Genomic DNA, 14,325 nt, shown 5'->3' on the forward strand with positions numbered 1-14,325 from the left:
AAACACTGGGTTGTTATATAGAACTTGTCATTCAACATTACACATCCAACAATTGCACTTCTGTTTATTGTTGTGGCAGACTTCTCGGGATCTTTCTTCAAATGCAACAGCTACAACATTTCCACACATGACCTCGGCGATTACACGGGGAAACCATCTCCACATCTTTTCCCTCTTGTGGTCCCATATTCCCGTGTGCACAGGCCGAGGCAGTTATCAGGCCGAGCAGTGTGGCGGCGGATCAGGCCGGGTGGGAGCTGGGTGGCTGGGGCGGGGCGCAGTGCTGTCTGAACAGGAGACAGACCGGGTTCTCCCAAGCTGATAACTTTGTTCTGGGCCAGTTCAGATGACATCATGACGGATGGTAATGAAGATGTTGGCGCGGGGGGCAGGAAGTCTTATCTCCTACGACGGCACCATGATGTTGGGAGGGCTGGCTGGATGGGGGTTAAGATGGCCGAGCACACACTTGTAGTTCACGCTACAGCACACTTCGGTTGACTTGAATGGCAGTCACTCCCCACTTCGCTCTCTCTCTCTCAAACATACACACACGCACGCACACGCACGCAGATCTGACATGATGTCTCCTCCTGGAGCTGGCGGTCATATTAAAGGCCGACCCAGTCAGCCAGAGGCCTGGTCACTGTATGTGACTATCATTTCTTAGCACTACAGAGAATCAGTCAATTTGCAGAAATTCACCGGGGACGCTTGTCAACCAGACGTTTGACTTCAGGTTTGTGCTGCATGCAAATCCAGAGTCTCGCTTGTTTAATCAGTTTAGCAGAACTAACTTTTAGCTTGCATAAACAACCCCCCAAAAAAAATACATGTTAACTTCAAAGTCATGTTCCATTCAGTGAAAAATTAGCTTCATCTTATTGTTTTCCTCTTTTACTTTTCAAGAAAGATATTTTTCTAAAATGTTCCTTTGTAGCGATGTTTGTGAGTTACATGGTTTGTGGAAACTCCATTTGGTTCATATCTGTGTTAAGGATTGTTAAGTGATCCTTTTTTCATTAGATAAAAAGTAGAAACAATCTACTTGGACTATAGTTTATCTATATTTCGTGGTTATCCTTACTTCTAGTGACTACTAGAAGTATTGTCTCAGATTTCTTGAATGTAATTATATGACTTAATATTCTATGACTGTTAAGGGGCAAAAAAAATACCACTTGCATCTAGTTAAACATACATTTAGTTCAGTATATTTTAGACGCATTTAAATGTTTGCAAATTAAACAGACACTAGCAACTAAATAAAGTACATATTGTACAATTAATAGTACAGTACTAGTATAATTGTTCCAAAATAGCAACCCTGAATAAGTAAGATCTTCAAAAATTGTTTTAACTATGTTGCAAGTATGATTATGTAAATATGTTACATGTTATCTTCATTTTTCACAAAGTAATGAGGTAGCATAACAAAGAATATGTTCAATCTTTTTTTATTTTTATTTTAGAGCACTCCTAGTTCATCGGAAGTGTCCCAGTGTCTACTTTTAAGGACTACAAGTCCATTTTCTTTCCCTCGTTCCTTGTTTCCCAGAAACAAATGGGACATCTGAAGGTTATAGGAGTGAGGTGAGGTGCAAGGGGATTTTTGTTTTATAAGGTGCCTTTATAGTGCTGTTGGTTTTTAAAAGCACCCTTAAGAGTGCACACCATATTCTCAAACAACAATCAGTAGAGTGAGGGCAATATAAGAAAAAAGGACAATTTGATGCCAACAGTAAAATGCCAAACTCAAATGATGGACTGCGTCTCTTTATTTGAGTTCAAAAATGGGGAAAGCATTAAAGAACAAGCTATAAAAATGGTTTAGATTAAGAAAATACATTAAATAAATAAATTGCCAACAAGAATCACTTACAGGATTTTTCACTTAATTGATGATAAGGTACGGTCAGTCAGTTTTCAGCCAAACTGTAGACAAAACCAGGCAATGTAAACATCATGAGACAATGACATCAACAACGTTGCCTTTTTGGCACAGTTTCCAAGTTAATAAATCATAAGACCAGGGGAAAGCCTCCCGAGTCATTTAATATTGACTGCAGATCAGTTTGTTTAACTCCTGATTACTAATCACAGCTCACTCAGAGTCAACCCCAGTGATCTACGGCTCTTATCCCATCTGTTTGTACACTGATGCAACTTCCAAAAGTTACAAATAATGAAAGCTGAACTGGGTTTTGGACTGAAATGCTCTTGAGTGCTTGTGTTTATTTGATGCAGTCACATTTTCAATGTGCAGCGTGGGTTTTACAGGAATTCTTGAATTTATGGGAAATGTATTCACACCATTCTTAACCCCACATAACACATCGGTATGTTGACAATGTGCTGTTGACGAGCATATTTTGTTAGATTCTGATGTTTAATCATAAAAAAATATGACGAAATATGTAATGTATTTATTTTTTTTAACCAAAATGTCAAAAATACTTCAACATTCATTAGCTTTGAAAACTATGTTTTTTAAGCTGTGCTATACATTACCCCATGGTCAAAACAAGCTTGAGCAAACTAATGACATGCACTGGCAGCTAAACACATCCAAAACTTTAAGTGTGTATTTTGATTTTTATGACTTATAAACAAATTATTATTGAAAATAATCCTATTTTACAGCTGATGTTTGTGCAGGGATTCCTTGCTGCGTCATGTGTCGCCTCTTGAACATCTTCCTGGCTCTGCTGAGTCGTTTCCTGTTCGCTGCCCATGGAGTTGTGACGGTGTGGCAAGTGGTGACCGTTAAAGGGAAGCCCCTCTACTGGCTGCTGCTTTCAGGTGTGGCTCTGCTGAGCGTGGAAATGGCCCTCACCCTCAAATGCACCCGCAATGCAGAGTGGAAATGGTAATGTTTCAATAAAATACAACGTCACAATTACATCAAGGAGCAGCGTTGGTGTCAGAATCAGAAGGTGTGAAGCTTTAGTTAAACAAGACCTCACATAATAGTGTTTATAGAGTCATTCACTTTAATAGTCTGGTGACACTGAAGAAAGCCACGGTAAACAAAGAAGATCAATATCAGCTTTGGTAGTAAGAGCAGGTTCATGAGAGGCTGAAAGGTAAATATTTGTTTGGAGCCGTTCTGCCTCAGAAATTAGCTGTAAATGACTCATTTACATAAACTACAGCCAAATATACATCTGATTCTAAGCAAAGACATAAATGACAAGAGCTGGAACTAAGTCACTACTTACTGGTTATTTACAAGCCAGCATTAGCACACTGCTAATTACAAAAGCAGCACTTTAAACACTCACAAGCAATTGATTCATAAATAAGAATCAACTTTTTTATGCGTTTTGGTGCATATTATTCATACGCAGAGAAAAATGTAGAGCAACGTTTGGTGTTTAGATAACTAACTGTAAGACATACAAAATGAAATTATAGTTATTACAAAATAGTGAAATGAAAGTCAAAGTAGAATTGCTATGCTGAGAAGTGAATAAAATAAGTAGACACACAGGCACCACTTGTCTTGTGTTGGAAGGACAAAAGCAGTGCAGGAATGAAAGAACTTCGTTTGCTGCTGTCGTTTTGCACACAGCCACAACCTTGAGAACTGCCTAAGAAGGTTATCTACCTTGAACCAACCTAACCCTAATTGCCATTGTTGATTCCAAGACTAATCCAGACTTGGAGGACTTTCCCAGCTGAAAGCAGACATTTTGGAACATTATTAGACACAGAATGTGTTTTTTTGGAGAAAGAACTCCCCTCTTCTTGGTAGCCGTGGGATAAATTTAGCAAGAGTAAAGAAAACAAAATGGATTCCACAATATCTTGTCTCTTTTTAAAGGCTTGATGTGAGGGTTTAGGCACAATTTACAATGTGTTTTGGATGAGGCGGTATTAAATTAAAACTTGGGACTTGTCTTTGAGCAACTTGTAATCCATCTGCTCAGAGACACGAAAAATTGCTGCAATTGTCAACCTGTTCTCAGAAGCTCGATCCCGTCTTTGCTGTCTAGCAAAAGCAAACCTTGTCATCCGTTTTGTCGTTGCTCCGTCTTACACTGTTGCAGGACACGCTACCACATCCCTGTCAGAGTCTGTCTGTGTAGTCACGGAGCAAGCCTCCCCTGCTAACCCGAGTCATTTCTGAGCCACTAGCTTTCAGATATACATATATAAACATATGCATATATAAGAGGCTTGAGTCAACATAAACTGACTAAATCCTTTTAACATGAGCCTCAAATGGATACGAGCATTTTGTGTCACACCTCATTCAACGGCAGGTTATATTTCATTCAGAAGCTGAAGCTTTTAGGCACATCCAGACTGAACATCCCCAGACACCAGCTTTCTTCAGGCCTCTGCCTTTCTCGCTGATTCCTACTTTGAAGTTCTCTCCTCATGTAGGCTTTGCTCTGTCAAGTGGGATTTGCATATATGATGAGAATAATTGCCTGTCTGAAATGTGATGCTTCTTTTGGGGGAAATAGGCGCCCTTTCTTCTTTAGTGGGTGGTAAAAAGAAAAAAAAGCGTTGCTAAAAATATCGTACTATCACCTTCCTAAACCAACTATCCTCTCCTTCGGTGTTCCCTTTTTTTTAGGTTCTCCCCTATGGTTTTCCTCTACCTCAGTACTGTCATCCCATCCATTTGGTTTCTGGAGCTGAGCCTATTACAGTCCAAGTTGCCCCTCAACGCTTCCTCCGGTCATGAGCTTCATTTGCTGGCCCACATCCCCATCTCAGTGGTAAGCATCCCGTCGTTAAACTGCCCTGCCCCCCTCGAACACCGAGTGGCCACATTAAAGCGACACCTGATAGCAGATAAGATTTAAATCTAGAAAAAAAAACACAGATAAACTATTAATGACAGGAAAAGGGTAGTAGGCGCAGTGAGATAACGCCTGGATAGTGTGCTGCTTGAAGGCTCAGATCTCCCTTGTGGGATGGTTCTAGTATGGTTTCTTTCATGTGGGATTTTATGTTATTTTTTCCCTATTCTGCGCAGAAGGACACAAAAACCTAAGCCATATTGTTTTCAAACTGAGGAAGCTTAAAAGTTACTGTGACAATATAATTTTGAAAGATCAACAGCATAAGAAGCTGATCCACACTTTATTCTTCCATATTAAAATTAGAAATGATAGATTTTGATTTAAGCAAATGCTTTTTTTTTTATTTATTGTGTAGCGCCACAGTCTTAAATCTCTTTATTGGAATCTAATATGATGCACCGACACAAAAAAACTGTAAAGTGAAATGAAAAGATCAGGGGCCTCATGCATGAAAGAATTTGCAGTTTTCACACTAAAACTTGGCGCATGGTGCTTTATGCATGAGGCCCCAGATGGTTTTAAAATGTAATTTTTTTAGTAATGAAAATCGGTAAAGTGTGGAATGGCCTCTGATACCCCTAGATTAGACTGTGGTGTTTCTTTTTCACAGGGCATTGAAGAACTTGGACCAGAGAACTGGGTGGCAGGACTGGAGCAGACCATGCTTATTGTGCTGGTTCTGGGCCGCTGGCTAATGCCCAAAGGGGACATGTCACGGGACCAGCTCTCTCAGCTCCTCTTGGTATATGTTGGACTGGGAGCTGATATCCTAGACATCTTTGATACTTTCAAGGAACCTGAAGTCAAAGGCAACCGGGTGGTCGTCATCGTTGGCCTTGCCCTCTTCTCTTGGGCGCTCATGCAGTTTCCACTGGTTCTCACCCAGACGCGAGCCTCACAGGGTGACGTTCCTAGGAGCTGGAATAGCCTCCCTTGCTGTCATCAACCCTCATCGTCATTACCTCCTTGCTTCTTCAACGAAATATGGAGTTTGTTGCTAACTGTGGGGCTCCAGGATGCACCGTTCCTGGTTTATCGTCTATACCTCATGATAAAAGAGCAAGTCCAGAACCAGCTGATGATTTTCTTCACCTGCAAGAACATACTGATTGTCCTTTTGGAGCTTTACAGAATCTTTGTGGTCCAGTTTGAACAGCAGGTGCAGGAGTCAGTGCTGGAAAGATGTGAGGCCCTGACAACCTATTGTCAAACCCTTGGAGGCAGTGAGGTAGAGTTGGGTGAAGAAGGAAGGCGCAAAATGGGGAGTAGTGCAGAGCAGAGCTATTGTATGGACATGGAACTGGGAATCGAAGGAGAGGAAGATCATAGAGTGTCTACGTAAAGAAAAACCAGCAAGTGTCTCAAGACGTGACTGACCCCTTGGGAAACAAGAACGAGGCTGCTTTCACTTGTCAAGATGAAAGCTGAATGTGTCAACCATCCCTTGCATCTCATCCTCATTCGAAGACAGTCTCAGCTCTCAGGAGGTTTGGGAACAAGATATAGGCGCACAAAAGAAGAGTCTGTCCCCACAAAGGCAGATCAGACAGGATTTCTTGCTGCTCTCTTTGATAAAACCAAAGAAAACTCTCATACAAAAAAAAAGATCATGTCAACACTCTGACCCAAGAGATGTTAGTTTCTCATTCACATAAAGCAGTTAGTAATGACAACGGACAACAACACAGCAGTCCTCCGTTTTGCTTTCAACTTGTTTTAGCTGCATTGGAAACAGAAAGATTTGATTAAGGTCTGTGTGAGCATTCATGATTGCCTTCACTATCAAAACAAAACAAAAAATCAGTAAGAGATGAAACATTTTCAATTGTGTTTTCACATTTTCTAATAAAAGCATTTAAAAAAGAAAAAAACTTAATTAAAATGCCATGTGGATGTTTATTTTACTTTGCTTGCCATGAGATGGCAGTGTTGCCAAGTCAACCGAAGCACAAACACTTCTCTGGAATGAAACATGCATGATAGTCGCATGGAAAGGGAAGCATTGGATGTGTTTGAATTCCAGCATGTGTTTTCTTCTGGAATGAAAAATCTCCTCTATCAGTCTTGTTCGCAAAGCAATAACCACATAGTGTGTGCCACTCTGAATTAGAATTGAATTAGAACCTATTTAGTCACCTTCATGCATTTGTTTTGCAATTAATGGTCAAATGTAATCAGCCTAAAGACACCTAGTGATAAACGGGAGGCGAGTGAAGAGGTCTGCCTCTCCCTGCTCAGGTTATTTCCCTCCTGAGCACAATCAGCTCACCACAGCCCTCCTCAGAACTCGCTGCATTTTCATAATGGCTGAAAAAGCACACTTGTGATTATGAGGGATTTGCTCTCACTTGCTCTCTTTTGAAAGTCGGGGAAAGGTGCTTTTGAGAGATTCCTCCACATGGCCACAAAAGCAAGAGACTCTTAAAACCGCCTATGAGGACGGGTTGGGGGGGGACGTTTGATCTGAAGCCCAGAGTCTTAAGGTTTCAAGCTACTTCAAGGTTGGGACAAACAGCCGTGGCACAGCCCCTCCTCTCAGCTCCTCAATCCGCACAATAACTCTCCTGTCAGATGGAGGCTTGGATACAGCCCTCCTGCATTTATGGATGACCCTCTTTGCTGTGCGTCTCCCGCTTCAGTGTCGAGGCAGGCGGCGACTGGAGAGCGCCAATGGCAGCGAGTTTCAATTCAATTAGGGGTCTTTCTAAGACTGCCCTGTATCTGTGTCCATCAAATTGCTGCACTTCACCTGGCCTTCACTGTAATGACAGGAGCTCTGGTTGCTGAAGAAGGGCTGGACTCTGTTCCCTCTTGTTGAAAACAAAGAGAGGAAAGAGAACAAGGTTGTGTGCAAGGTTCCCACGCGGTCTAGAAATGTGTGGGAATCGCGTGGAATTTGGGATTTTCAGTACTGAACCAGGGCCAGAGAAAGCAACTGCATGGAACAAATATATTAATTCAAATAAAAAAATACCTAATTGATTAAATTATGTTTAAATTATTTAATTAATAAATGATGGCTTTTGGCAGGAAAGATCTTCTGTAATGGTCTGAATTACTGCTACAGGACTTAAGACATTGTGTCAAATATTTGTTTCCAGACTTTCTTCCTGTATTGTCTAAACGTTATGTCCTTCCTTGCTCCTTGGGTCATTCCTTTGTTGTGTCCTTCAATCCTTCCTTTGTTTCCTTCTATCTTTGCTTGTGTCTTTCCTATTTTGTTTTCTTCCTTCATTCATTCTTGCCTTTTTGTCAGTCATCCCTTAATATTTTTCCTCTCATCTTTTTTTTGCACCCAACGTTCCTTGTGTCTTTCACTTGTTTTCTTTCTCTGTCTCTCAAGGATCCATCTTCTCTTTCTTTCTTTGTGTATACTCCATTCTTTGTTTCCTGTTTACAACTAACAGAGTAAAGACACCCTTTCAAGCATCCTTCCTTTTCTTTTCCGTCTCTCCTTCCAAATCTTTCATTTTCTCGTGTCCCTTTCCCCGTTTACGGTTGCACATTTAAGGCCACATTTATGGCAGGTATTTCCACCGGCAGAAATACCTGCCATAAATTCTGCGGTAATTTCAGCCTTTTTAAGATTTTAAAATGAACACAAAGGAACATAAACTCTTAAATATAAAGAACCCTCCGTGTGTATTTTTCCTGCCCTGTCCGAGAATAAAAAAGGCTCGTATTATAAGCAAATTTTCTAAGACAATGACTCTAGGCTACCTCTAAAGGGTTTCTTTTGAGAGCACTACTGTGTTTCCACAGTCACCTGAATAATTAATGGGAGAGTCATCTTTTAAGAGCAATAATAAAAAAAAAAGAATAACAGAACGTTCCCTCTTAGCTGGCAGTTCCTGCATTCAAATAATCCTCGTAGAGCTCAAATCAGTTCACAAAGTCACTCACAGGCGCATTGCATCACATGGGGCCATTTTGGGGCCACAGCTTTTCCCATACAGGCAAAAGAGTTTTGGGAAAATCCGACGTTCATGTGACATAACCATGTAGGCAATACAATGGGTTGATGAAAGCACGGCTTGCTTGTGAAGAGAGTCCTTTTCCTCTTCAGATTAACTGCATGCTTTAACAAGATTGTGTGGGCATGTGGGAGGATGGGGATGTCAGCTGATCCACGGGCTGCCCTATATAGATAGATAGAGAAGAAGAGAGCGTGGAAGCTCAAAGCAACTAATGCAACAGCACACAGATAAAAAAAATATAAAAAAATTGTCGGGCCTTAAAAGTCCTCCGCTGTAATGACCTGCACATCAACTCATTAAGCTCAATAAAACCTGCCGTTTAGGGTGGCAATATAATTTTCGAGTAAATCATTGTGTCCCTATGAATGAGGTGGAGGGTTTGATCACCTGGAACAGGGACTCTGGTGTTTTCTACAAGTCTTAAACTCATCCATCTGGTTGTAATTTGCAAAGATACTCTTTGCAAAAACGGTGGGACTTTTTCCACTGTCCAACTGCTCCATCTCGGCAGTTAAACCAATTCATTTCGTGGCTTTTCCCAACGGTGCAGCAGATTGCAAATGTGAACAAATTCAAGCTTGCTCACCTTTATATCAGCCTGATCATGAAGGAGGCTATGCTATGAAGCTTACCAGAAATTGGATCCGCTGTAAACAACTATCCCCCATTGATTGAGGGGATGGTTGTTGCTGGAATGAAGGTCGTCTTTGCGAGGAATAAAACATCTTAAGCATTCCTCTTGCTCCGACTTTAATTACTCAATGTTTTGGAGCGTGGCCACCACGGACTGAACGGCTTCGTCCACTTCCTTCGCTAAAACCACAAGCTGATTGCGATTCTATAAGAGCGCAGAAAACTGACGTCAGCATTCACAACTCCTCCTTTTGTTCGCTGACTGGCCTGGATGAAATGCATCCTGAGAAATCAAGCTCGGTGGGAGAAATTCCAGATGAAGCATTGTAGGAAGATGAGAATCCAGCAGAATAACTGAGTGGGAGGCCAGTGACCAAGTTAGCTGACATGCAGCAAAAAATTCAGTTATCATCGACTAAAACCTGGGGAAATACCTCTTGCCCCTTTGCTGTATAAGACTGAGCAGGGTAAGAAAATGCAAAGTGATGATAGTTAGATGAAGAAAGGTAGATATAGAAAAGAAGAGAGATGTATAAATAAAGTAGTCTACAAAAAAGGTAGAGCACATCTTCATGTTTCTTTTTCCTTGGGAATGTTTTGTTAAATATATAGACTCATTAAAGACATGTTCACATTCGTCTTCAAAAACTACTAAATATATTTTCTTTACATTAATAGTGACATTAATGGTTTGTATAAAAATTAATTGATTACAGCAACCAATGGTTCTGCAGCGAAACTGGTGTTGTGAAACAAAAGTAGGGATGCACTGATGCACATCTTCCTCTGTGCAGCCGACCCTCTCCATCCCAGTTTGCCTTTTGTCAGGTGTAATATTAAAAACAAACTTTTCATAAAAAGTCAGAACTACGGAGATCCAGGCTCTGTCAGAGTGACATTTGTTCAATCTGAGCAGGCTGTATTTCCCGTTAGAGCGAGAAACATCCTCACCATATGCCACATTTTTCCTGTTTTGTGTGGACTGATTAGGAAAGTCCAAACACAGCGAAGTGAGAACCATCGGCCTCGATTCCTGCAGATAAACCCATCAACCTGCCACCGGAACGTTGGAGCTGCAGCGGAAACGTGAAGAAACAAAAGCAAACTTCAAATGAACCGCACAACTTTCTGACAGGCAGCTGAGGATCCAGCTCGCGCCGCCTCGTGTGCCGCCATGGATGGAAACTAATGAGCTTTACTTCACCGTGTGTGTGTGTGGATCAGAGACGCTGAATGACTGACTTGTTTTCTCACCGTGGAGGATTTCAGGATGGAATAGACCCCTATAGCATACAGGATCTTTATGACCGACAATACATCAACCCCGGAAGAGTTTCATGCCTTCTCCTATACACAGTCATTGCAAAAGGAAAGCCTTTTTTTTTTGGTTACAATTTTTTTTTTAAAGGATTTTTTAATAGCCTCTGATATTTTTAAGCGCTTTTCTGTGGACCTACTTTCAAGCGCATGCTAGCAAAGCATTTAAAAAAAAAAGACATGAGTGGCTCAAAGTAAGGCAGTCTCTAAGGAGCTCATGAGAACAAGTTTCCCTGCTGTGTACTGATGAAGTGAGAACAGCAAACCGGATTCATCCCCACAGGTGAGTGGCAATTAGAGCACAAGTTGCCATGATGTTGGACAAAATCCAACAGGCAAACATATGGACACAGAAAAAAACAACAAAAACAAAACTAGTGAAGAAACTGGACCTTGCAGGCAGGTCCTGTCTGTATTACTATGGTGCTTACACAGAGGTTAAAAACACAATTATATGAAATGATCTAATCTGTTGATTCAACACATAAGAATAAATATTCTTTTCTACTATTTAATGTATTTTTTGTTGATTATTGCAAATGCAGTGTGTCATTTATGCCATTTGTTTATTGGTTAATAATTGCAAAGTAAATTACCAAACAATAAATTCTTTTCAAATAAACTTTTTTTTTTGTGCAGAGTTGTGTTTCTGCTCTTTGTAGACGACCAGAGAAAGCTGATTAGTTAGTCAGGCTCTTCACTCAGACAGTCTGCAATCAGCAGAGACGACACTCGTAGCTTGCTAACTGTATCTATAAATCTTGTAAAATAGGGTCAAAGCAAACTCCACAAAACCAGAGAAATGTGGTCTGTCGACCAGGGCTGCAAGAAAACAAAGTAAAGTAATTTTTTCTTTTTTCTGGTCTAGACGTTTTATACTTCACAAGATCTCAAGTGCAAAGTTCCTGGGCAGTCTTCAAAAGTCTGTCCCACTGCAGCACCCACATTTCGCCACTTTGAGACACCGTGCAAGTAAAAAAAATGTTCAGTCTAGACCTTTCGTCAAGAATAAACTGCAGGTCCCACACAAAACCGCTTCATTTATAAAAGAAAGTCACACAATTATTTGCTGGTTTCTGTTTTTAATGTGCCTACCAAAAATCATCACATTTGATGGAGGAGGACAAACTTTTGGAGTCTCTTCAGAAATTTACTGACCATGACATTAGAAGATTAAAACTCCGGGGTGCTGTGGTGGGATAGTGGCAAAGCACGACCCACGTATTGAGGTCTTAGACCTTGTGGCGGTGGTCCCAAGTTCGATTCCCGGCCTGGCAATATTTACCGCACGTCTTCCTCCCCTCTTGTTACCCTCCTTCCAGTCAAAATACTTTCAAATAAAGGGCACTAAACCCAATAAGACCTTAAAAAAAGATTAAAACTCTTGATTTTGACATTTTGACAATTTTGACAAGTTGTTAATGCATCTAAATGTATCAGATTGGGTGCATATCTGATTTTCTGTCCAGTGAGCTGCTTGCTGGCCGGGTTAAAAAATAAATAAAGCCAGAAAAAATAAATAAATAAAAAATTATAGTCAGCAAATATGCACAACCTAACTTCTACCAAACTCTAATACTGAATACAATCAATTGTTAAATATTATAATTGTACAGTATGTGGGTTTGTTTTCCAGTAGTTCAGCTAGTGACAGTAAATTAAGTAGACATTAAAGTGTTTCACACTTTGCTACAACAAGGAGTTGCTCTCAAAGGTCATCGTAACTCCAGACATGCAGAATAGCAGTTCACCAGGGAAGCCGTGGCGATGCTGCAGGCCTGTCGTGTCCTTATCATGATCCAATTGAAGGTCACATCATGTGTGGAAACACAAACGCTTGCCTCTCACCTCGTTTTCTCAACCTCAGTGTGAAACTTTGCTTCTTTTCTTGCATGAAAAATGGAATATTTCACAATATTTTTTATAAATTTGTAACATAGTTAGAGAATGACCTAGTTAATTTTGCACTTTTAGATACTCCAAACAGTTGCATTTACTTTCTTAAAATAAAGACTCAAGTCAATTTTGCCATAAGTGATTTTGGCAAAAAAAAAAAAAATTAAATAGAGAAACTCAGGCCATTATTTCACCAGGTGACAACTTATATAATAAGTGACATTTGGGAGACTTCTTGTGTTTCTCATCAGGCGACTTGAGCTGCAGACAGAGATTTTAAAATCTCTGTTGTCTGCTGTGAAAAGTGTTGAAGCTGTGAAAATGTCTGTTTCCTGTGTCTTACAAAGTATTGAACATTTTAACAAACTGAACTATTGTTTGTGGAATAGATGAACATAAAGAAGTACAAAATTGCCAAGCAGGAAAAAAAAAAAAAAAAAGATGTTTTCAAACTTATTTTCAAATGAAAATCTGAAAATTGAGGCACCCATTTTACGGATGCTTGGTCTTGACAGCCATTTGTGAAAACCGTTGAAAACAGTGTAGCATTTTCCTCTCACTTCCCTATAATAAACTTCATCATTGGTCCTGGAAAACTAGATTTTTATGATAAAAATGAAAACAGTTCAAGGGGTTTGAAAACCTGTGCAACACACTGGATGTTTCCCACCAAGCTTAAGTTGCCTGATAAGTACCTTGTAAGATATGTTGTAAGGTTGACCAAATGATAGAAACTAATGGCTTATTAATTTGAATCTATGTATAATCTATTTTGTTTTTAATTATAACACTTAATGGCTTAAATCGTCAGCAGATTTCAGTTTATACAGAAATCCTGCTGCCGTCTTAATAAAACTAATCAACTTTGTTTTGGAACTTTTAGCTCCTGAGGACATATGTCCTCATTGATGACCCACATTCAAAACATTGTAATAATTTAGTAATGGTTGTAGTGATTTTAGGTCACTCATTTAGGACATCACTGCATGTTCCGACTTAGTCTCCTCAATCCATCCGGTCTTACTTTGCGCTGCTGTCGAGTCAAAGGCGTCAGAGTTTCACATTTCTGCTCAGCTGGACTTTCTCTCTCAGCCTTATTCCTAGTCATTGCACACGTTCTGCAGTGTTAATTGCCTCTGTTACAGATTTATACACAGAATGCAGAAGTAAGCAATAAATGTGAAATCCCCCCTCCAAACAGAGCCGTCTGGATTCCTCTTAAACACGGCGGTTTTAGAGATAGCCTCTCTGACAGCTAGCAGTTTAATCAGTCAATCTCAGGCCAGAGATGGTGCATTGTTGAAATATTTATTGGCCAGCCTTATTTGCTTCCCCTCGCTGCCCCCCCTCTCAATCTCCACCCTTCCACTCTCTCAGCTCTCTCTGAGCTGAGAGAGCTGCCATTTCCCCCCCATTTCTAATCTCTAGCATCGCCCGTGGTCATGGGGGCCGGGGCCTCATCAAGACCCTCCCTCTAACAGGGAGACGCTGTCGATCGTCTGACTGGAGCGCTTAATTGGGACAGATGAGTGCGTCCCCCTGAACAAACTATTTTGAATCCGGCTCAAGTGGTGTTTGGCTCACACGCTTTATTTTATCCCCACAATGTGGCTCTTAATGCCCTAAATCTACTCGGTGCTCGATTATCGGGATGGCTGATTTCTGACTCGCTGCCATTGTTT

The 14,325-nt window shown here is 40.6% G+C and overlaps 1 protein-coding gene across 2 annotated transcripts; it reads left to right on the forward strand.

The window, feature by feature from the left end:
* Positions 1-628: 628 nt before the first annotated feature.
* Positions 629-6,498, forward strand: LOC122831148 (transmembrane protein 26). 2 transcript variants are annotated; one of them, XM_044117106.1, is made up of 4 exons: positions 629-739; positions 2,644-2,802; positions 4,589-4,733; positions 5,431-6,498. In XM_044117106.1, exons 3-4 carry the CDS (start codon positions 4,599-4,601, stop codon positions 6,160-6,162), a joined length of 867 nt encoding a protein of 288 aa, XP_043973041.1. In that variant the 5' UTR covers positions 629-739; positions 2,644-2,802; positions 4,589-4,598; the 3' UTR covers positions 6,163-6,498. The 2 variants fall into 2 exon arrangements, 1 of the variants encoding a protein (XP_043973041.1); XR_006370649.1 differs by lacking the exon at positions 5,431-6,498 and having other exon boundaries at positions 2,644-2,869; positions 4,589-4,646.
* Positions 6,499-14,325: the final 7,827 nt, after the last annotated feature.

Source organism: Gambusia affinis, linkage group LG01 (assembly GCF_019740435.1).
Source record: "Gambusia affinis linkage group LG01, SWU_Gaff_1.0, whole genome shotgun sequence".
In the NCBI taxonomy this organism is placed as follows: Eukaryota; Metazoa; Chordata; class Actinopteri; order Cyprinodontiformes; family Poeciliidae; genus Gambusia; species Gambusia affinis.